At 37.0% G+C, this 25305-nt stretch overlaps 1 protein-coding gene and 1 long non-coding RNA gene across 2 annotated transcripts; both read left to right on the top strand.

Annotated features, from left to right (window-relative positions):
* The first annotated feature begins 13642 nt into the window (after positions 1 to 13642).
* On the top strand, positions 13643 to 16369 carry LOC116253979 (uncharacterized). The gene is made up of 4 exons (XR_004172597.2): positions 13643 to 14092; positions 14267 to 14372; positions 15287 to 15510; positions 16082 to 16369. It is a non-coding gene; the product is annotated as an uncharacterized LOC116253979 (long non-coding RNA).
* A 235-nt stretch (positions 16370 to 16604) lies between these two features.
* On the top strand, positions 16605 to 19463 carry LOC116255218 (protein LURP-one-related 5-like). Its single transcript, XM_031631000.2, has 4 exons — positions 16605 to 16667; positions 16776 to 17192; positions 18292 to 18522; positions 19147 to 19463. The coding sequence occupies exons 1-4, from the start codon at positions 16605 to 16607 to the stop codon at positions 19273 to 19275; spliced, it is 840 nt and encodes a 279-aa protein (XP_031486860.1). The 3' UTR covers positions 19276 to 19463.
* The last annotated feature ends 5842 nt before the right edge of the window (positions 19464 to 25305 follow it).

Below are 25305 nucleotides of genomic sequence, written 5' to 3' on the forward strand. Positions count from 1 at the left end.
GCTTCTTTGCTTGCAATCTGGAACCGCTGGTGAACATACTATGCAGGCGATGACTTGCTTCAGGCCTCTGTTCTGTTGCTACTTCAATTGATCCAACATTGGTGTCAAAGCTTTACTTGTTGAACTCCAATAAGTAAAATTCTTTTTGTGGTGCCTCTGCAGATTATATTTGCCAAAGGACAAGTCGTCTCGAAATTTGGTGTTTCTCAGAGAAGAAAGTGAACCTGTAGATAAGGGCAGAACTGTGTTGCACAGCAAAAAGAGAGAAGGGAAGAATAGATGCCTTCAAAAATATTCTCAGATAAGGGCAGAATTCTGTTGCACAACAAAAAGAGAGAAGGGAAGAATAGATGCCTTCAAAAATATTCTCACTCCACCACTCTCTTCACAAGAAGCATAGCATAACTACCGAGGCAAGGGATGTAAAAAAAACAGCATGTCTCATGTGGCACTAATTGTTTTGGAGAGTTGAGGTTGAGTAGAGAAGTGGGTACCAGACACCCGGCACGACTCGGGCTCGGGCCGACATCGAGTGAGCTCCATCAATTTTTTTAATATTTATTTTATTAATTTATATATATAATTTTATTACGAGTAATTGTATTTATATATTATTTTATATAAAAACTATATTTTTTAATTTAATCGGTCGGCTCAGGTTTTAATGGTCGGGCCAAGCGCAGGCCCAAGTTTCAGGTGTCGGGCCAGCTCGAGTCTGACTCCTTATCATGCCAGGCCGGCCCGATGTCCAAACTTATACATCATGGTTGCTCTAGATAGTGACATTCAATGAGTGACTTGATGATAAAATGGTGAAGGCTGTTCAATAGAAGATGAAATAAAAATTAAAACAAATTGACGAGTGTAAAGGAACAAAATGCTTCTTTGCTAAAAGCCAGTAAAACACTGGCACTGTTTTAGCTAGTGTAAACAACGGCAATGTTGAATTTCATTAACAAGTTATATGTTATATGTTAGGCCCCAACATGAGGCAGCATATTTAAAATAATTCAAAAATGTGTACTCTTTAACGTGGAGTTAGAATTAATTTTTGCTCTTAAATTTCACGGCTGAATCTTTTCTGAAGAGACCCAAAAAAATGTAAGAATTAATAATTTCACAAGAAATAGTTGAAAAGTAAAAAAAATATTAAATATGATTTTTTTTAAAATAGCTGAAAGTTAACCTATGGCACTCTCAATCGGCTGTCCAATTGAATCTGCCATCAATTGATATGAATTAGTTGATTCTGTGTATGGCATACTCCTTAGGCTTCCTCTGTCCGTTCGATTGGAATTTTAACAATACACGAATTCTGTGAAAGGTGTTTGAACTATATATATATATATATATATATATATATATATATATATATATATATATACAGTTCTTAGAATTTGAGAACTGCAGATTTCATACAAATTCTTACCCTCCAACAAATTCTACCTTTTCTCACTGCAAAAAAAAAATAATCAAATAATGAACTTAAGTGCGGATCATAAGTCTCACTTAAGATTCATAGTTTGATGAACCGTGAATTTTACTATAATTTTTTTGTCACTTCAAAATCTATTGATCAATCGTCCATATGTTTTGGCTTTATAAATTGAAAACATGTTGTCAAATGCCTGACCCTATCCGGCTCGTGACTACAGCCCAGCATGGTTAAACTAAAAAAATACTGTTTTTCATATAAAATAGTTTATAAATATAATTATACATAACAAAATATATATAATTACACATATATTAATAAAATAAAATAAAAAGTTATTGGAGTCAAGCTAACCTGGGCGGGCCCGACCCTTAATTTTTGGGCCGAGTACCGATTATCCATCAATACCCAGCCGATGCCCACCCTTAGTCGAACAATTTGAAGGGAGAGTGTGGCATAGTCGCTTGGACCATTGAGGACTTGCAAGACGCTAAAAACCAATTCGATTCCTTTAGGCGTCAACTCTAGAAAACAGACATAAAAAACATAAGCACTGGAAAACTAAGATAGCTTGTGAACTTAATTGAAGAACAAAGTGGGTGCATGTCCCAATCACTCAAAGAAGGAAAGACTATCAGTGTATCTACAGCAGAAAAATCAGATGGAAAACGAGGGAGGGGTTTTACCTCTTTTTCTCGGGTTTAAGACTGCTTCAGAACTTGAATGGGTTAGTTATGTTACATGCGTCAAATTAGGAATTTTACATTCCCACACATGTAGGCCATGCAGCCTGTAGATTGGGTCTTACATTCTCACACATGTAGGCCATGCAGCCAGTAGATTGGGTCCACTCGTACGCATGGCCGAAAATTCTTTGACCTCAAACCAGACATAGCAGTTATGACACTTTGAAATTTGAGCATTGGAGACTATGGACAAAAACCGGACCTTTTAAATGTGGCATTTTAAGTGTTTTTTTTTTAATCTATTGGTGGATGCAAAATCTGTATTAAGTTGACCATTTTTTTTGGCTTTTAGCAGTGTTTTTATAACAAGCAAAAAAGAATAGCTCTCAAAGCATCTACATTTTGATAATAGAAAAGTCAACATTCTTCATGAAATCAACTTGACTCACAGCATTCTTTATGTTAAAGTAATTTTTATAAATACATTACGATGTTTATATTTCATTTACAATAATTTTTTAGCAAAAGATTAAAGAGTCTGGTTTTTGTCTCTGACGTAAGTATCTAGTTTTTACCGATTCCTCTCTCTTCCCTTATATATATATATATATAAAGAGATAGAGAGAAAGTCAACGTTGTTGGCTGTGCTAAAACTTAAAATTTGTATTTAAGTTTATGACTACCGCACATATGAACAATTGAAGCTGTTTAATTTATGACAGACTTGATTTTCATTTTAGTTTCTTGTCCTGACTGTCCTATATATAAATTTTTTTGTCATAATTTTCTTCTCATTAGTCTCTTACATACTTTTTTTTCCTTGCCTCAATTCGTTTCCCTCATCTTAAAACTGGTGAATCTTAAATAAAAAAAATAGATTTGAAATGCCAACCTTTTCCTAATTGATACAATTGTCTGCAAAGACCCTCAAAAAAATGCTTATTTCTATATTGATAGCTATCTCTAGGATATTTTTTTTTAAGTGGTCAGTAAAAATATTTCATCCTACCGTTTAGAAGAGACCTGAAGCTCCTATCCAACCTCTCATCTTTCTAAGGATGGGTTGGCTGGCCTAGAGATTGAGACAAATTTATAAAACATTGTACAATATTCTATGAATCTACCCCACATATTGGACCAGATTCATGGAACACTCTATGAGTGTCCCTGCTGCCAAATGGTTCTCTAGGGTAGCGCATGCTTTCGGTGGCTTAGGGTTCCACATTTGTCGTGCTTGAACTCGCACTTAAATTGCCTTCTTTTGCAGCACACAAAATTAATGCACCAGTAATCCAAAACGAGAACTGGCTACTTACCAACCCCTCGTTAAACCAACCCCCTCATAGATGAGCTAACCTCATGGCTATTCTTTTGGTTACTATATTAGTGCTCTTTAAAAATCTAAAATTTAAGTAGGTAGTGCTTCTCAACTTCGAATTTCTGAGTCCACCACCGTTCCTTACTATAGATGTAATTGAATGGTTCGAGATAAAATGAGCTTTACCAAATTCAACTTGGTTGTATTCCATGATATTTTATTTATTTTTATTATTTTACTTGTTATAATTATTGTTTAACATTATTGCTTAACTGGTCATCTAAATTTGGCCGATTCACCAAATCGGCAGCCTTGCTGATTTAGCTCTTAAACTGATTGTAATAATGCCAGGTATCTGTTTGAGTTGTTTCAAAACATTAAATAAATGTGGAACAATTAACATCTAATTAAGAAATCACATCAACTTCGAAATTATGAAAAGGCATCCGACTGAATTCAGATTTAAGTAAATGTTGAATTAAATTTGGATTTTGAAATTTAGTTCAAATGCATATCCTATATCTAATATCGTTCTGGTTGGAGGCCGGTTCTTAACATATTGCAATGCGGTTCAGATTTGATTTAAGTCATATTTAGATGGAGTTGTAAATTTAAGAACTGGATCGCGATTCAATTCAGATTGTGAATTCAGATATAGATTCAAATATCGTACATACTTTTCTTCGTTTGTATTTAAAACCCAACATGTGACAAAGCCTATAAGCAGGGGCGGAGGGAGACCCGGGCCCGCCTGGGCCATGGCCCGGGTGAGCTTGTGAGGAAAAAAAAAAATCAAATTAAAAAAATTAGTTTTTTTTACTCTGGCCCAACCCGTAGATGGACTTGGCCCGACCCAAGATGGTCTTGGCCCGACCCGTCTTTCATCTTTTTCTCTCTCGCAATCTCGCTCACTCCGTCTGTGCCCTACCCTGTCCTTTCGCCCCTCTCTCTCCCGTTCGGATGGTCCCCTCCTCTCTGGCCCCTCTTTCTCCCCCTTGCTCGGATGGTCCCCTCCTCTCTGGCCCACAACTGTAGAAGATAGCAGGGCCCTTTCTCTCACAGTCTCACGCCCTCTCTCTCGCTGGCTCCTCTTTCTCTGCCCTGGCCCACAGGCCACAATCACACATCTCGCTAGATGCTAGCTCCTCCTTCCTGACTCACTGGCTGCCCTGGCCCACAGCACAAATCCACAATCACAGCTCTTGCTTGCTAGTCGTTGCCCGCTGGCTCCCTCTCTCATTGCCCTGACCTGGCCGGCTGGCCCACAATCTGTTGCTTGATTTTGGAGACTGATGAAGCAGGGTTTGGGAATTTCTTCTTGGTTGTTTTGATCCAAATAGCACATTTGAGGAGAGAAATCAGATAAGGCAGCGCAGGAGGTACTCTAGTTTTCTGTAGCTAATTAATATTTTCCCTATGTTTCTTATCTACACTAGAGTAATTTCTTGAAGAAGTTTAGAGGATATTTCTTCAAGTGAAGCGTTGCAAACATTAAAACTTTAGCACTGTGGATTCATGCTTTCAGACCATGCACTTTAGCATAATTTATTTCGTGGATGGTTTCCATTTTGTAAGATTTAAGTAAAATTAAACTCTCCTGTATATAACACTAAAATTCAGTTTCTGTTGGACTAAGGGCGAAAGGTCTGACCAGGACTGCTCTTAACAGTTAACCCCAACACTGGTGGTCACTCTTCTACCAGGTGTGCATACGCATGCACAGACACGGGCTGAGAGAGAGAAAAAAAAATGGAAAAGGAGAGAGAAGTTCGTAAAGGAGACAAAATCTAGATCCACGTTTTTTATGCAATCTAATATTGTAGATATGATCTTAAGAAGAAGAACATGTATAAATTACACATTTATGGACTTTAATAATGTTTTTTAATAATAAAAAATGAACGGCTCTTATAATACTAACATTTTCATAGTCGAAATATTAAATTATGTACAAAAATAACTTGAATTAAATATGATTTGTGTTGAACTAGTGTTTATGAATATATTGTGATCTTCACTATATTTTTAAATGCAAAATTAAGAGGTTGGCTTTCGTCCCTTACCTAAATAATTTGGGAGATATCAGTAAATGAGAGAGATGAAGTTAGGCGAGCATATATTAATTATGGGCCATATCAACACAAACTTCATAGATATCCAATGTCAGGTCCTTCAAGTCATCCTCGTAAATTTCAAGCTTCATGGTTTCAAAAATTTTCATGGTTAGAATATTCTCCTAAGACAGACAGTGCATATTGTTTGCAGTGTTATCTCTTCAGTACTCCATATTCAAATGACAGTCCATTTATTACTGAAGGATTCAGAGTTTGGAAGAGGGTGGGTGGTAATGAGAAACAATGTGCATTTCGTATTCATGAAGGGACAAGTCAAAATTCACCTCATAATATAAATGTGAGTGCATTTAATGACTTAAGTCGTCAAAGCAAACACATAGATAAAATGATTGGAAAGCAAAGTTCAGAGCTTGTTCACAACAACCGCTTGAGATTGAAGGCATCTGTAGACGCAATTCGTTGGTTAGCATTTCAAGCTTGTGCTTTTAGAGGCCATGATGAAAGTTCAAGTTCAATGAATCAAGGTAACTTTATTGAGTTCATTAAAACTTTAGCTAGTTATAATGACAAAGTTGCACAAGTTGTCTTGGATAATGCTCCAAAGAATGCTAAATATACATCACCAACAGTTCAGAAAGAAATTTTACATGTTTTTGCAAGTAAAGTGAGAGCTAAAATTATAGAAGAAATTGGTGATGCTAAATATTGTATTATTATTGATGAAGCTCGAGATGAGTCCAAGAGAGAGCAAATGGCTGTTGTTCTTAGATTTGTTAACAAGCAAGGTCAAGTTCAAGAGCGATTTTTAAGTGTTGTGCATGTAAGGGATACTACAGCAATTACTTTGAAGAATGCAATTTGTACTTTGTTATCTCAACATAATCTTAGCATTCAAGATATACGGGGTCAAGGATATGATGGTGCTAGTAATATGCGAGGTGAATTAAATGGATTGCAAGCATTAATTTTGAATGAATGTCCTTATGCATATTATGTTCATTGTTTTGCTCATAGATTACAACTTGCACTTGTTGCAACTTCAAAAGAAGTTGGTCATGTTCATAAATTTTTTGAACAGTTAACATATGTAATTAATGCTGTTAGTGCAAGCAGTAAACGTAATGATGAATTGCATGAAGCTCAAGCAAATGAATTTGCATTCAGAATTGCTATAGATGAACTTGAAACTGGAAGAGGACTTAATCAAATTGGATCACTACAGCAGCCTGGTGATACTAGATGGGGATCTCATTTTGTGTCTGTGTGCAGTTTATTAAAAATGTTCAATGCAACATGTGTAGTATTGGAAAATTTAAGAGACAATGGATCAACATCTCAAATACGGGGTGAAGGTCTTTCAGCTTATGACATGATCACATCCTTTGACTTTGTATTTATTTTACACTTGGTACAACAAATTTTGGGACAGAGTGATACTCTTTGTCAGTCATTGCAAAGGCAAAGACAAGACATTTTAAATGCAATGACTATGGTTGATAATTCAAAAAAGTTCCTACAAGAACTCAGGGAGAATGGTTGGGATTTATTTATAGAAATTGTGGGAGCATTTTGTGTGACACATGATATCCCTATTCCAGATATGGATGCTCAATATTTTGTCAGAGGATCACGTTCTCGTCGTGAATGCAATTTTATTACAGTGAGACATCATTATCATGTCGATATTTTTATTGCTGCTATTGATTCTCAACTGGTAGAGTTGAATAGTAGATTTAATGAAAATTCTATGGAAATACTACGTTTGATGTCGACATTCGACCCTAGAGATCAATATGAGTCATTTAATGCACAAGATGCATACACTCTTGCAGAGAAGTTTTATCCTGAAGATTTTCTAGACTGTTTAAATTATCAGTTGATGCATTATAAAAATGATATTTGTCATCATCCAAGTTTTCAAAATTTGGGTACACTATCAGATGTATGTCAAGCAATGATACATAGTAGAAAAAGTGAAGGATATCCTTATGTATACAGGTTGCTTAGTCTGATTTTAACGCTTCCTGTCTCCACAGCAACCACAAAAAGGGCATTCTCTGCTATGAAGCTTATTAAAACAAGGTTGCGTAACAAAATGGAGGATGAATTCTTTGCTGATTGTTTGCTTTTGTATATTGAGAAAGAAATTGCCCAAATGTTTGATTCCAATGATATTATTGATGCCTTTTACAAGATGAAAAGCCGTAGAGCACAATTGCAATAGGTAAAGTATTTTGTTGCATCATTTTTATGTTAATGTTTATTTGAGTCATTATTTAGTTTCAATAATAAATGATGTAGTTTTTGTTTATATTTTATTGTGCAGGTGAATGAATGATGATATGTAACTATTTTCAATAAAAACAGAAGAAACAACGGATTGTGTTACATAGAAAGAATACAAAACGGCTTGTTTTAGGTAAGTAACATGTTTTGATTTTGGGGTTTATATATATATTTGTTTGCTATATTTTGAGTTGTGATATTTGCATGTCCACCTTATACTCACTGTTTACACTTACGCCACTGTAATAGAAATAGAGCACCTTATCTGCTGAGGACAGATCGCGCTTTGTGTTAATGACACAAGCAATTATTAAATGTGCCGTAGGACAGGTCGCGCTTCACGTTCATGACGTGGGCAATTATATACGACATATGTTCAGTTTTACTATCCTGTCGTTTGCAAATATTATCTAAAGTGTATAAGTATATATAATAATAATAATATAATATAATATATTATATTATAGTTCATTAGACTGTTTGGCCCGCCCCTGAGAAAAATCCTGCCTCCGCCCCTGCCTATAAGTAAAGGCCTAAAGGGTCCATCTTATTGGAACCCGATCCCTTGACATTACTCACAAAAAACTTTTGATGTTTTTATTTATTGGTTATAATAAGTCAAGCTTGAAGAAGACGAAAAAAAATGTGGTAATTTTTTTCAAAAAATTAAATAATTAAAAGTAAAGGAAAAATAAAATATGTAAACAACTAAGAACAGGGGCAGAAAAAAAATAGATTTACATCAGATAAAAATAGAAAATAAAAAAAAAAGTCTAGCACCATGAAAACGTGAAAAGAAAAATAAAATGAAAAAACCATGCTTTCCCTTCGTGGTTTTCTGTTTTTTCAAAAAAATATTGTTCTTTTAAATTTTAAACAGCTAATTTCTTTATCGTATTCCTTTCATAAAAAAATCTATTTTTTTTTGTAATGATGCTTGACATTATGGGTAGGGGTGGAGGGAAGGGGGAGGTTCTTGGCCCCACCCAATTGCCGTTGCCAAGATAGGGTCCACATCTCAAATTTTAAAAACTTTCAAAATTTATATGTAAATATAAAAAAAATTGTTTAATGTATATAAAAAAAATTAAAAAATTTTATTTTAGTTACTATTAAAATTTTGAAACTATAATTTAGTCCCTGCAATAAAAAATCACCTTTAAGTGTCGACTTTTAAATATTAAGGGGTTCTTAGATTCTAAAAGAAGATCCGATAAAATGTCTCTAATATAAAGGTATGTATATATGGCTTTTGGAAAAAACAAAAAAAGGTAACACCAAAAGTTGACGTGAAACTTGTTTTGACCTACTTACTTACTTTATGCGTATGGTGACATTTTTTATTTTTCAAGTTTAGATTAGCACTTCAATATGGTCGCTTTTCAAAATAAAAAAGCAAAAATCCATAAAATCAGCTCAACTTTTGATCTTGAGAACAATGAGTCTCGTTCTCTTAACCACGCAATTTTTTTTTTTGTAATGTACAGTTAAATGTAATATATTCACTAGTTAGCTGACTTTGATTTTCATGAGCTCTGTTAGGCCCTGTTTGATGCACAGACATTTTACTGTACATGGGGTTGAATTTGCCTTTTCACGATTAAAACAAACGCAGGAAACTTTTTTCTGCCCAATTCAATTAACCATGCTAAATTTACCCTCGAAAAAAAAAGTCCAAACATGAAGGGGGAAGACTTTTTACCACCGATTTGCCCGTCAGGGCTTTCTCATCTCCTTCGGTTGATCCCCTGCTCGTGTAGCGTAGCCGTCCTTTTCATCCGCATCTGCAGCCGCCAGGACGCCGCGTAGCAGGCCGACGCCGGATCGCCTGAGCCTGCCATCAACCCCGTGGAGTGGGCGGAGCAGGACCGCGTCGCCGTCGCCGTTTCTTGGCGTCCCAGCGATCTTCCGGCGGGATTCCGGTGGCTGGAGCGAAAGAACTGTCGACGCTTTCTGGCGTTGGGCACACTTCTACTGGGCGCCATACGACGAGATGTCATACCGGGCAAGAATGCGACCGCCGGGGGGACTGATCCCCATCATCTCCCCTGATCTGAACCGCCGCTTCAGACCCCAACCTGAATTAAACACCCTTCATTCTTTCTCGTAAATTTTTGCCTTCTTAAGAACGAGGTCTTGTCTTCTGCTTTCGCTATGTGTAGTCATGGATTTTCATAATAAAGGCGCGGTGAATTTTGAACATACATGGGTACTGCTAAATTTCAGGCTTCCGAGCTTAATCTGGCTCGAATTGAAGTGAAATCGTTATGTTCAACGATCTTATGCAACAGATATCACAAGCATGTAACAAGTTCTTAGAATGGAGCGTCTTTACCCTACCCCACCAGAACAAATTAATGTATTAACTTCATGTTAGTTAACACGTTAATGAACCCCAACTTTTCTGCTTCAAATGTTCTGTCCGAATAGTTCGATGCAACGGTCAAAAATTTTATCCATAAAAAATTTTTCGTGTTCAGCAAACACCCAAGTTTTTTTCTAGAAAAAATATCCTAAGCCATCAAACATGGCCTGGTTTTGGAAATGGTAAATTTTTCCCTAGTGTATACTTACCTAGCATTTTTTTTCTCAAAAAAAAATTTGTGCCATCAAACGGGGCCTTAAAGCTGAAGGCACAATACAAAGTTGACGGCACATTAATAATAGACAAGAAGAAAACATGGACTTTTCTTTTCATTTGGAGAAGTGGGATGAAAACCCCGCACCCACTCCGAAATCAGAATGTAATATATTTACTTTTATAATTTTTTTAAAATTTAAAAATTGAAATAAAATGGGAGAAAGGTTAGGGGTTAGCTTGCGCTCTCTGTTGGACAGTAGTATGATGAAATAATGCTCTTGTTCACCTAAAAATAGAATCTTTCTTTTTAGTGTAAATAGAAAACGTTGAACCATTGATTGTCATATTCTTAATAAAGTTGTGGCTTCATTTGCTTAAAATAAAAGTGCAAGACCAATTTAAAAATTTTGAAAACTGAATACATACATGTGTGATTGGAACTGAATGCTTCATCAAGCTTACTTCATTAGAGATCAAAGTCAACATTTCATAAAGGAGTCATAAAATGCATCTACCTGAATTTTTTTTTCCCAAACGTGAAGGTTTTAACTGGTGGCCAAGCCAGGATTTTTAGTCGTGACACAGACTTGGTGTGGGGATTGCACATATTTAGAGTTATAGCAAGGTGTTGAGACATTGTTATTCAAATTTTTGATGGGCTGGGGTGGGATTCAAAAAATAAAGGCCTCAATGTAAAGCGGGAGTAAGGAATGTTTCGTCGCAAGAGCTGAATTATAATTTCAAAATTTTAACATGAGCTGAAATAAAATTTTTCAAATTTTTGATGTAAGTTAAACTAGAAATTTTAAACGGGGGAGCCAAGTCCCCTGGCGGCCCCCTCCCTCTGCCCAAGGTGCGGGTTGCACGTACGGATAATGGCAAGCCCCTCATTGTTGGCGGAAATCAGCCCCTCGACATTTTGACAGTAACTTTTGCCTTATAAAATCTTTAAAAATCTTAATTTGGCTTTATAAAATTTGAAATATATATATATCTATATATATATATATATATATATATATATATATAAAGGGATAGAGAGAGAGATTGGGAGATCAGAAAGAAAGAGAGAGAGAGACCCAACTAGATTTATATCAAGAATAGCAACTCTCAATTGAAATTAACATTTCTCAATACCATAGGATAGCACCATTTGGGTGGTGAAAGTAGTTATATTATACAATGATGGAAGAGTTGGAAAAAGAAAAAAATTATGCACTAACCAAATGGAATCTGTGCTCAAACCGTCGGCGCTTTCTCTCTCTAAGTCGGAAATTTTAACGCGGGTCCAAGATTCAAAGAGTCTCCACGTTTATCGTGGTCATGGAATCTCTCTCGCTGTCTCCTCTTCTTGGCTGCCAAGTTAATGAGCGGAGCTTCTCCTGCTTCCGGTCTGCTGCCTCTAATCATTCTCTTTGATGAACAATATACAAATAAAAAAAAATTATAATACTTCGTATATATGTATATATATAACTATACGTCCACTGTTTGATTAAAATACTAAATAATATTTTTCATTGGAGAACTTGTCGCGACGCTAATATTTGTACCGATGTTATAAATGTCAGTTTTTATCCCAAACGGAAACACTAAAAAATCTGCCCATATATATCGGCCTACAATATGGGTTTTGAAAACATTGTGTATCTCTTATAAATATTAATTAGTTTCTAGCTATTATAAATTGATCAGGGTTGGATACAGTATTTTTCCTCTAAAGATGGCCATTGTACAATTTCTAAAAAATTCTTGTGAGGCTAAACTAAATTTTTGGAAATGTCAAGCAGTACAAGGATCCATGGCTCCTGCTATCTAGCTTTTCTCAAAAGGGTGTAGGTAACTGGTTAGGTTAGTAGATCAATGAAAGTTTTGTCATCAGTTTCATTTTCATTGATATTAATATTTTGGACTATAAACAATCGATATGCAACACTTTAGTTGACAGATGTATCACTTTCCACATTACGTCCTAATGCAATTCTAGACCCATAAAATCCTGAAACTGAAAGAAAAGAAAAGAAAAGAAGCTTCGATCAAGAATTTTTTAATATTCCTCTAACCCACACAACTAAAGTCACAGGGTGCGGCAGAAATGGCCGTTGTATAATTTCTAAAAAATTCTTGTGAGGCTAAACTAAATTTTTGAAAATGTCAAGCAGTAAAAGGATTCATGGCTCCTGCTCTCTCGCTTTTTTCTAAAAGGTGTAAGCAACTCGTTAGGTTAGAAGATCAATGAAAGTTTGGTCATCGTTGCTCTCTCGCTTTTTTCTAAAAGGTGTAAGCAACTCGTTAGGTTAGAAGATCAATGAAAGTTTGGTCATCGTTAGGTCAATAGATCAATGAAAGTTTGGTCATCAGTTTGATTTTCAAAGGTACTAATATTTTGGAATGCAACCAATCGACATGCAACACTTTAATTGACGGATCTATCACGTCCCACGTACGTCCTAATGTAATCCTAGACTCGTAAAATCCCAAAAAGAGAGAAATAAAAAGAAGCTTGGGCCTAAAAATTTTTAGTATTCCTCTCCCCGAGACAACTCTTCTTATCTCTGCACTTGTTATTATAATACATCGTCCAATCTGCCTCATATATACTGAATATTTTTTTGCAGCGGACACCAATGACATAGCCACATTGTAACTGTCACTTAAAAGTTTTTTATTTTTAAATAAGAATCTTAAATATTTATGTTTATATATATATAAGTACTTCACCAGATTTGAATATTTTTAAACAAGTACGCATTCAATAAATTTTTTTAGCTTATATATATATATATATATATATATATATATATATATATATATATATATATGTATATAAAATAGTGTTCCACGAGATTTGAATATTTTTAAACAAGTACCCATTCAATAAATTTTTCCACCTCCATTACTACCTAAGACCTACCAAACCAATACCAATACCTTTGGAATGGCTAAAATACACCAAAATTGGTCACGTCCTCTGCGTCAGTAGGGGTGCACAACGAGTCGAGTTACTCGAACTCCACTCGTTTAACTCAACTCGTAAGTTTAAACGAGTTGCTTATTTAGTTAAACGAGTCGAGCTCGAGTTGACGAGCCGACTCGTTTAATTAATCGAGTCGAGTTCGAGTTCATTTGACTGAACTCGTTAAAGCTCGTCTCGGCTCGTTTAGTTAATGAACCGGTTTTTTTAAAACCGATTCAGACGAAAAAGCGGGAAGAACCAGTTTTTTTTTAGGGTTTCCTTGCTTAAGCTACTTTCGTTTTCGTTCTCACTTCTCCCTCTGATCCTCTCTGAGCTCTCTCCGAGACTCCGACTCCGACTCTCCCTTTCTCGCCTCTCGCCTCTCGGTCTCTCCATCTTCTCCTTCTCTTCTCTTCTCTAGTTCTCCCGTCTGGGAGTCTCTGACGTCTGCAGGAGGAACCAGTCGTCTGCGGCCGTGGGCAACTTCAGCTCGAGTTCAAGGTCAGCCGGCTGCTCCGCCTTCAGCTCAAGGTGAGGTACCCATGGTCGCTCCCCAAAAGAAACTTGTACTTTCTCCTGAATCTGCTGGATAAAGTCCTCCATGGTCGTTTTTCATTAGCTTTCTCTTCGTTTCTTGGTTCAACCTTTCTTCTTTTGCTTTTCCCTCTCCGTCTCCTCGGTCACATCCGAACGCCTCTCCCTGGTTCGCACGAAGAACTAGATACACGCTCTGCTCATCTCTTTTGCAGCGTGAGGTGAGGTTTTGCTTACTTGTGGGGTTGTTGACTTGTCAGTTTTGATTTCTCTCCCTTTGCCTCGCTCTTTCTCTGTATCTCTGCCTCTCTTTTTCTGTTTCTCTATTTCTGTTTCTCAGTTTCTTTTCGCAGTTTCAAAGTTCCACTCATTTTTTTATTTGAATATGACTGCAGGAACTGTGTGCGTTCTGTGTTTGTATACATGTATAAGGTGGACTCTGGAAACACATGGATATGATCATGTGACTTGGGAACTGCCCCAGTATTCAGTACATATAAGGTTTTCCGTTTATATTTTTACTCTTCATCAGCGGAATATGTAATTTTGAACTCTGTTAGTGTTTTTATCATGTGAATATGATCTGATTTGACACTCGTGAGTCATGGTCATATTTTTTGCAGAGAGTTCTAGAAAAGTATGTGAGGTGGGGAACAAGAGAAACCCCTATAGGAAGTGTCTCACTGGTGGACATAATTCTGTTAATATGAGAGCAATTTCTCTTTTTATTGCATGTCTTCGTAGCAATAGCATGTCTTTTATGAACATTTTGTCCTGCTTTTTTTTTTTCTTATGTAGATGTAACCTGAAAAGGAACAAAGAAGGGGGTACAGTTTTGGTGCAATATTGTGGGAGCTTGTAACAATGCAACAACCATGGGTTGAGCTTAGCTTTCTCAGCAGAAGTTGTATTTAGCAGTTGATGTTCCTTGACTAGTTGAATTCTTAGTTCTTAGTAGTTGTCCATTGCAATCGCCAATTTCTTTTTAGAGTTGTTTGCCAATTTATGTTTGTGGTGTTATGCAGTTACATATGCTTACATAAGCTTACTTTTTCAATCAACAATTTCGTACATAGTACGTGAAAATGTGATAACCATGAGCTCATGCAGTTTTCATATAATGATTCCTTATTGTTGGTTTTGTTGTTTGATGTTTTTGTTGACTTTTGTCCTCCCTGTATTGTTCAAAACTTGCCCATATTTTCTAAAAGAAACATTTGTTTATCCATGTGACAAACCAATGCGTGGTACACTTGTTTGTACTATGAATGTGATGCATGATGAGTACTGTTGATTGTAATATAAGTTGAAAATTATGAATATGCTCTCATAGTTCGGAGCTAGAGGTTACATGGTTTTTCAGTTTAATTATGAGAGAGCCTCCTAATGATCATATGTTCATACTGTCCCTGCAGCCTGAGTAGATGGCTCTCGAGTTCCTCCGTGGAGAGCCTTCGAATGAAATTCTGATGTATACGGTTTTGGTGCAATATTGTGGGAGCTTGTAACGATGCAACAACCATGGGTTGAGCTTAGCCCTGCACAAGTCATCTAAAGCTTCTGCATGTGGAAGATGAGTCACCGTCCTTGCTTGTGAAGCTTTTGCAATTGGGAAATGACATAATCTCTATGTTAACAGGTAATTGAAAGTCATCTAATCTGCAGCTAGCTTCTGTGCACTTCACTATGAAGGCTCTGTTTGGTTGGTTAGGATAAATTTCTGTTGCTTCTTCAGATGGGTAGATCTCTGATAAATTTCTGTTCCCTCTTCTGGTCTCCTGGTTGTTGACTGCCTCATGACTTCTAATAGAGAAGTAAATTTTGACAAAATAGAGCGCAAGTAGAATAAAGAACAGGGTGGAAATCATTGTAAAGAGTTCGGGAAACCAGGTGAGACCCTTTAGTCCTGTAAGAGGGGCTTTTCCACTTTTTCATTCATAGAGTATTGAGCTTCATTGCCAAACCTTCAGGTTGGTACAAGTTCTGTTAGTAGCCTAGTGGCCTTCAGTCAATGACAGTTATTGGCCCTAACCATGTAGATTTCTGCAGCTAGCTTCTGTGCACTTCATTATGAAGGCTCTGTTTGGTCGGTTATGAATTTAGGATAAACCCAGTTCTTTACTGGTTTTTTAATTGATGTTTTCACATAGTAGTTAGAAGTTCAGGTTTTTAGATACTAACCCTGGATCTTGAAATGTTCATACTTGCAGAATCAAGAATGTGTCTCCTGCTTCCTACAGGCTTGCGGTCTCTGTCATCCAAAATTGCATAGAAACGCTTGAGCCTTTTGTCTGAATGTTCTTGGCATCATCATTTATTGATAGAGGAGCTAGAGGCAGTGAACTTGGAGAAGTTTATCACGAACTTGAAATTTTCCACTGTGCCCTTCAGATTTTTTTTGCTGTGATCTCGAACTTGATACAGTCATTGCTTGTATGTATAATGTATTCCAAAAATTGTTGACAATGTGAACATAATTAATGCCAGGTGGTTTTACATATCTTTTTGATGAAACTGTTAGCAGTAGTACAATTGATTTGATTCAGTAAACGAGTCGAGCTCGACTATTGGTTTAATTCTTAAACGTTAAACGAGTCGAGCTCGACTGATGGTTTAATTCTTAAACGTTAAACGAGTCGAGCTCGTGTTAGGGAACTCGACTCGAGTTCCCCTTTGAGCCGAGTCGAGTTCGAGCTGGGCAAGCTCGGGCTCGACTAGCTCGTGTGCAGCCCTATGCGTCAGCCATATGAGAACCAGCTTATTCGTCGGCTCGGTTCGGCCCCCTTTGACAAATTTGTGCACATTGTCTTGCTTCTAGCTTTGAACCCCAACGAAACATGTGGGCCCCACTCACACTGTCTCTCTGTTTCTTGCCTCTTCATAAATATCCAAACGTAAGCGCAGCCCTCTCATAAGACACCTGATCTTTCCGTTCCGGTTAGAGAGAGAGGAAGGGCAGAACTGAAAACACTGCACCAGAACGCTGCAAATTCTGTGAGCACTACCCCCTTTACGTCTCCCGGCGAAGCCTCTCCCTTTGTCCCAAAGAGTCGCAGGCGGCTTTCCCGTCCTGGTGACGATGTGGCCTCCATCGCCGCCGCCGCCGTGAACGCCATCCTCTTCCCTCAGTTCTGCTCCACCTCCCCCTCTTCCCTCACCATCTGGCGGAGGTCGCTGCTGTTCCACGGCAAGGGCTACACCGTCTACGACTCCACCGGCAGCGTCGTCTTCCGGGTCGACAACTACGCGTCGGACCGCCCCCGAGAGACCCACCTCATGGACCTCTCCGGCAACGTCCTCCTCACCATCAAGACCAGCAGGGTAACGTTACTGCATCACCCTTCTCTCTCTCTCTCTCTCTCTCTCTCTCTCTCTCTCACCTACCAACCATGCCACTATGCTTGATGAAACTACTACCTACCACTACTCTGAATTTGCTAAGATCTTGGATGGTGTCGTGCATTTCTTGAGCAGGCAAGATGCGGATGAGGCTCTAAGCCCCTCCTTCCCTGTGCCTCTGCGGTCTTGGGACCAAGGTAGATAGCACGCAAAATGAAATGATAACACAATTAATGACTGATGAGAAAAACAATCCAAATATTATGCAGAGTTTTTCTTACAGAATCCAATTGATATTTGATGTTCACCTCTATCTGATTCCGGTTATGGATTCAATAAGGCGACCCATTTCCGATTAGTAATCAAATGCAAATATGGTGTACAGTTTTTCTTACCAAATTCAATAGATATTTGATTTTCACGTGTATTTGAGAACCAAGGGTCTGAAATATTCCACTGTTTGTTTGAACCTTGGCGACTAGATGGATGTCGAGTGACTTTGAATTTTTCTTTTTTTCCCAAAAAATAAAAGAATAACTCTGTTTCTTTAAATTTTCATAATAAGAATTTTTAATTTGTTAAGGATGCGTTTTTGTCACATATTAATACATGAACATCCATTGCATCATGTGTGTAATGAGCAACAATAGCACTCTTGATCTCATCTCATGCGAGTTATGCATGGACTAGTAATTCAAAAGATCAAGCGTTAAATTTCATGATCTTGGTCTCGATAAACATGATGTCAAACGCAACTGTGCATCATAGCCTTATCTCTATTCATGCAATCCAGTTTCATGTTAAGGGAAGCAAGTTAGGGATGTCATGACTGGACTAGAACCGATAGTATCACTGGCCCATCTCCAAATCTGACCATAGTCTTGTTTAATAAAGATAACAAAGTCTGAGAGTAATAGTCAGATCTGAATCTTTTAATGATCTGAACCGGATTCTGTTTCAGAAAAGACATACTAGATTTATACTTGTACTACCATTGTGCATCTCCTAACCTTTGCTCATGGTGTGTGTGTGTGTGTGTATTTCCTAGCTCCTTTGATCTTAGGCTCATGCATGTTGACAGAAACTGGGCATCTTAGAGAGATGGGAAGCCTTCAAAGGAGATGGAGATCGTGAAGATGGATCAGTGCAGAAAGCTAAGCCACTGTTTACAGCCACAAAGGGCCTGGTTGGAAACTCAAAGTACAAAATCACTGTGAGTGGCACCCAGATGGACTATCTCATCGCCTGCACTCGCGGCCAAGGCTGCTACAAGATCTACCATAGAAACTCCCTCACCAACCCACTTGCAGAGGTATTATACAAGCATATTCATGTAAACCATTGCTTATGTTCAACCCCTTCCAGGATTTGAATCGTCGAATCAATGGCAAACACCAATTAGATTCAGTGGCTGATTCGATTAACTATTTTTTAAGCAATTTTAAGATTTTTTGTATTTTTAATTGATTTGTATATTTAAAAAAATACATGTGATTTTTTTTTTTGGCAGATTCACATGATTTCATGCATGTCCTTGTAGGCTACTTAGACTTGGAACCATATATTGCTTTTCAACTTTTCCATACTGCAGTATTAGTGATTATTTATGAACTAGAGAGTTGTCCCTCTTTAAGTCATTTGAAAACAGCAAGGGTTCTTCAGACTTCTTGCTCTATTTTAGTTATCTTTTAGTATTCAAACTGTGCTTTTGTTTGTTGTTTAGCAAGGAGAACAGCAACAAACTGTTCATGAACCTTCCTCAATGTGTCACGAATCTGTCTATTTACCGTTTCTTTTGCAAGAAACTAAACTTATACTTGAACCCTTTTAACATCAAGATATAATATATATATATATATATATACATATATACATATAGATCACAAATTAAAATGAATATTAACGAGATGGTGATTATGAATTATTTGATTGACAGGTCAACCAGAAGTGTGTGATTGAACCAAAAATCACTTTGGGGAAAGATGTCCTCAGTTTGTGCATCCAACCGGGAATCGACCAAGTGATCGTGATGGGACTCGTCATCATCAACCATGCAATGAGATGATCCATTGCTTAGCTGAACACCCACTCAGGATCAACAACTGCATTGTTCTTCCTCCTGCATTAGTCTAATTCATGTGTTCTCTTGATCAAGCTTAACATATACTACCTCGGTGGAAATTTTGTGGCCTAACTTTTGTGTTGGACAAGGAAGGCCAAACATGAAACATGTTTGTTTCGTTCTTCTTGCTATATTGGTCAGCTCCACTGTTGGTAATTGAACAAATTATGACCTGCTACCAGACGATTAATATAATGTGTAAGAGTAGGTCATGTACTTTGTTTGGTACATGAAGTGTGTAATCAACCTCCTTGGGACCGGGCCATTTGTCGCATGCACAGCCAGCCACCTCGATTCCATAGTGGGTCCAACCACCATTAGGCACATGGCATTTACCTTTTGGGAGGTTTAATTGCATTAGGTGAGAAATAAATTGGCTTGGGATGTGGTACTTGCTTTATTTCCAAGTTTTTACCTGTGTAACTACCTCCAGAATATCAAATTTTTGTGTTTTTACTAAAATTGAAAAGTTGATAGAATTAACAAAAAAATATAGTCACAATTTTTGTGTTATTATTTTCTCACGTATTTTATTTTTTCCAATTTTAGTTTTTTAATTTTTAAAAAAATACTATTTTTTTCTTGTATTTTTCAAGTCCGCCGTCCGTATCATACCCAAGAAAAACTTCGCCGTTTAAAACTCCGAGACGTTATTTGTGACTATTAAAAAAATCGATTTTGTCAAATCGAAGAAATGTGTTTGCCCAATTAAAAAGGTGTAATTCAAGGATCAATTCTCATCAAATCAACCATGTAAATCGCAATTTTATGATTAATTAAATTTGACAAGAAGCATATTTCAAGGTACTAATTTTGCATAAGTTTGTAGTGGATTCTAGCTGCGCTAGATCTACTCTCCATTCCTGTAGGCTAAAGGTTAGGTGACAATATGACGTCAGTATTAACAGGGTTTTTACACTGGAGGCGATTTCGCAAAGTAAACATTAAAAAATAGTGTATCACCTTTGTCATTTTCATACCTATTAGGGCCTGCTTGGTAGTTCAACATTTCTACCAAAGTGGAGTGCAGTTCTTCTACATGTATGCTTACCACCAAGGAAATCCAGATAAAGTCATGTTGAAGTTCGCGTTTGAGACTGAGAACTTACCACCAAGCAATTAGCAAGCATACCGCTCATTTCTATATATTAGTGCCTTTAAAGGTTTAAAGTTTTTTGAATTAAAACCCTCATGTCAAAAAATTATGGCTAGCACTGGCTTTCGGTTTGGCTCAACAGACTTTATCAAACTTTTGCCTTATCAAACTGATATGCAAGATTAAGTATCGTGGAGGCATCACCTTGAGGTGCCGAAGCAGTCTTGGACCCTGAAGAGATAGGAAAAAAGGAAAAAGCTTTGGCTTTCAAACAGATTGTAGGATTACGTAGTGTGGGCACTGCTGATAACTTCTCTACAATATCAAACACTTATATGAAAAATGCATCCAACTTCAACCTTAGTGGTAATAAATGCATGTTCATGGACTTCATGTTCATGACATCTCTTCCAGTCCATGAGCAGCGATCTACTAGACGTATGATGCTCAACGATCTCATGAACAAGAAATGTCACTTGATTCTTCCTTACAGAGGGTTAATTTTCACGATAAAGAACAAAGGATCGCCCCTTGCTAGTTGCTAGTGTCCAAGAGGGAAGCACACATCCTACTACATTATTGAATTTGGAAGAAGCACATTAATTTTTGGAATAAAAGTTGTGGACAAAACATCTTTCTTGGATTTTTTTTTTCTTAAGGCAATGGATCATCAGATTTCAAATAAGACTGCATTAATTAATGAAATTTAGGAATAGCATACTACCACTTTTTGAATCGTTTCTACTCTAAATCCAACTGTTTTCAAGAAACTTGCTATTTGACCTATAGTTATTTTGCTCATCATCATTCTTCTTGTGTGCAGTTGCCGGTCATCTTTCAAAATCAAGCAGCCATCATCTCGAGATCCCTAACAAATTAATAAGCATCCCAACAAGACTTTTTTTTCCTTATTGCAAAGCATACACCATTAAATAAAATCTCATAAATTTTAACTGCCCTCATCCACAAAATATGTGAACATTAAATTACAAAAACTTAAGTGCCACCATTCATTTTGCCACGTTATGTCGATGCATACTTTAACCGAATCTCCCTTCCAACATGCTTCACTTGAACACGTTTGCATGTACTGGGCATTGCTAATTAACATATCACCAGAAAGCATACTTTGCTTGCATCATCTATCACCACATGTATAACATATCATTAAAAAAAGTGCATGTTTTTAGGGATATCAATTGATCCAATTTGAATCCCATACGCCTTTAGTTGTCTCTGCTTTTTCGGATATTCACATATTCAGTTTCGAATTTGGATTCAAATAAAATACAAAGAAAATTATATCTGAATCCGAATCCGAAATCCAATTTCACAATCCAAATCTGATTTTTTCATTTATATCTGAATCCAAATCCAAAATTTTTTACCAAATTTGGCTGATTTTCGAAATATAAGTGCATCATATGTATGTTATTTATTTAAAACTAAATCTGATCCTAATCTGAATCAATTTGGATATTTATGGGTACCTGAAACTGAATTCAAATCCGATCTGATGTCATTTCTTAAATTTGAGTCTGAATTGATTTTTTAACAAGATATTAAATGTTTTTCCATATCCTATTTTATTCAAACGGTTCATTTGAATATCCAATCCAAGTCAAATATATTGATATCCCTACCTCTTTTTATCCACTTCAAAAAAGAAAAAAGACTTGAGGAAATTGAGAAGCCAAAGAACTAATTGCATCTTTTTTGTTCCTCTTCTTTTGATGATTATGGATCCATTGATTGGATACATGCTTCTGGAACACAACTTGGCAAGCTTTTGGTTGGTAAAATCTTTGAGGTCCCCCTTCAAGTACACTTAATTTCTACACCCAATTTCTCTGCTTGCATATCTCATGCCTTTGGAGCTTTTTCAAAACAATATTTATTGCTCACTAGGTGCAAGATACTGTTCCATATGGCCATTTGGCAGAAAGATTCATAGTTGTTAGATATTACAAACTTTGTCTTTAGTGGCACATTCATTAGTGTGCAGTACCAAGTTGTCATGTTTGCATCTATGTGTTCATTTTTTCTAATGAGAATCTGCTACAAGACTGTTGACTCACTTCATCTTTGTCCTTTCTGAGATGAATGAAAGTGGACCAATGCTGTTTTTCAAAAGGTATAGGCCCATGCTAATAAGATAAAGTTGCGCACCAAATTGCTTCACATGGTACATCACTAAGATCTTGTTCATCCTCCGTGAAGATCCTCCTGTTCCGATTTCCAAGATAAAGGGAAAAGGCAAAGAAAGATTATTGTGATGGCATACATCATTCCTTGTGCAGATTTTCTTCCCTCCTCCATGCCATATGGATAAAATTTACCTAATTAAGACATGTGGAAATTGGATATATATATATATATATATATATATATATATATATATATAGAGAGAGAGAGAGAGAGAGAGAGAGAGAGAGGAAGAATTGAAAAGAGTCATCCAACTTACTCACAGGGGTTCACTGGTCTATCATGATAGACTGTTGAGGGAAAAAAAAAGTGACAAACATTTTCTTCATTTAGTATTACTTTGCATCTTTTTCTCTCTTTTTTTTCTCAACCGTCCATCATGATAGATCAAACTGCGAGTGAACTTGATACCAAAAGTGAAACAGAGAGCCTCTTTTGTGATAAGTGTTAAGATATTATTGGACATCCATTACCATGGGAGTTATGCCTCAGTTTTCTGTTTTGCCTATGGAACCACATTGTTTAGACCTAAACAATGTTTGTCCATCTAATTAACAGTCATGACCTGCACTTCTTTTATCATTTAAAATTTGATTCTAGTGATAAGAGGTACCCTTACATTCAAACAACATTTGAAAGCTTTGGATCTCAGAGTCAACGTGTTTTGGCATCCACCCTTTGTCTTAAATCTATAGATCTGTCGACCGACTCCACCCCCAACAAGGCACATGATCAATGATTTTTGTGTTCAACCCTGGTTTCTAAATCTACTAATTTTGTCTAAACAATAGTTTCCAAAGCAACATTGATCTTAGATCACCTCATATTACCTATCAAACAAAGAGAATACCCTCTCCCCAAGCAAGTGTGCATCATTTTTTTGGAATTCATGTATTATCATATGAATAAGAGGCGGAGGCAGGTGTGGCCAATTGCCCACAGGGATCCCAAAACTTCTTATTTCCTATTGATATTTGTAGACAATTTTTCTAGTTTACATATTGGTGCCCCTTAAAAATTTAAAACCTTATGTGGCTCTCCGCCCTGACATGAATATTCTCGAGATTCGCAAGGCCAATGTCAACCTCATATTTCCTAATTTGGGACCGCCTCATTCTAACATATACAAGATTCGGTGTGGGCGTCATGGGAGATTTGACATTAAATTGAGCTTTGAAGCCTTTCAAAGGCCCTCTAGACAAGTGACATAAACAAGCTTGTCATACATTCTAAATGCATAATGTTGCCCTCTTTATATGCCAAGTTGGGCAATGAACTCTCTAGAAAAGTGGTAGAAAAAGGAAAGGAACTGGTAGAGCATAATTGAAAGCCCCTCCCCCCATCCTTCCCATCCCTGGAAAAAACAAACAAGGTTGGTTTCCTATTCATTCATCTTTATGAGTAATAAATGCATTTATCCCCACTTACAGTTGCTCATCCCTTTCATGGATAATGGTACAAATTGCTTTTCTTCTAATAAAATAGGATAAATGAATGTCTTTACACTGAAAAGAACGGGTCAGACTCGGATTGGTATACAAGTAAATCCCACATGATGTAAGCTCATTGCAGTAGCCACAGCAAGTTGTTAAAACCATAAGGGAATCCAAGAAAAATAAATAAATAAATAAAAGGCTAGTCCCAAAAGAAGGCCTACTACACACCCATACCAAAGTAGACAGCGCTGTTCAATGTGTCGAGCCAATTCGAGCCCGAGTTGAACTCACTCAGTTAAGTTTGACTTGAGAACGATTTGAGCACGAGCTTAACTAAAAATTCAAGTTTATAAACAACTTGTGTTTGAGTTACATAAATTCCACTCGATTAAACTTGAGTAAGGCTCGTTTAATCTAGGTTTATTCTTTTCTTTTTGTAATTTTCAAAAGTAAACCAAAGAAAGGGACCACGTCAAATGTGGATTTGGTAAACGAGTCAATCTGTGACCCAGCCTACTGAGTCATGCTTGAGCTGACCTTGTACATCTCGATTTGAGCTCAAGCTGAGCAATATATGAGTCGAGTTGAGTCGAACTGACCGAACTCAACCACAACTTGACTCACGTACAGCCCCACAAGCAGATAGGTTGGGAATAAATAAAAAAAAAAACTTAAAAAATTAGTTCCTTACAGTTGTCGTTGTGTATGGAAATTCATGGCACAAGAGATAAACACTGACTGAACTTTTCTTTTCCTGGTGGGGCCCACTCTTGATATATAAGCGTATCGATATGTGACCCACCAAATATAGGTATATGTGTGTGGATTACCAACTTCTTTTAAATTTAAATTTGAACAAAAAGCACCAATTTTTTTTTTGGGGGGATGTATTGGCTGACTGTGGAAGGTGGATTTGTGATGCCTTAAAATGGCTGCTCAGTGGTGGAGTTACCACAATAGAAAGTCTCCCCATTGTTCACCTACTCGGAGAATCCATCAAGTGGCGAAGCTAGAATTTTTTGGCTCAGAACTTAGATTCGCTGACGCAGGTTGTGGGCACCGTATGCCACTGGACGTGGGTCTTGCTTCACTACAATGGGATTTTGGAAGAGATGAGGTGGGTACTAGCTCTCATCAGCCACACTATCGGTCCGTTACACGTGTAAAAACCCCAACGGTTGACCTTATAAATAGATGTCTTGTCTTCACCTTTTAGGTTAGTTTGGTCTTTGACCA

This window comes from Nymphaea colorata, chromosome 5 (genome assembly GCF_008831285.2).
Source record: "Nymphaea colorata isolate Beijing-Zhang1983 chromosome 5, ASM883128v2, whole genome shotgun sequence".
In the NCBI taxonomy this organism is placed as follows: domain Eukaryota; kingdom Viridiplantae; phylum Streptophyta; class Magnoliopsida; order Nymphaeales; family Nymphaeaceae; genus Nymphaea; species Nymphaea colorata.

Bases quoted from the DNA above. Each gene is read 5' to 3' on its own strand.
- LOC116255218 (XM_031631000.2), top strand. From the start codon at position 16,605: ATGCGTCAGCCATATGAGAACCAGCTTATTCGTCGGCTCGGTTCGGCC. The intron at 17,193-18,291 runs GTAACGTTACTG...GCATGTTGACAG, and splicing joins TCACCATCAAGACCAGCAGG to AAACTGGGCATCTTAGAGAG. The intron at 18,523-19,146 runs GTATTATACAAG...TTTGATTGACAG, and splicing joins TCACCAACCCACTTGCAGAG to GTCAACCAGAAGTGTGTGAT.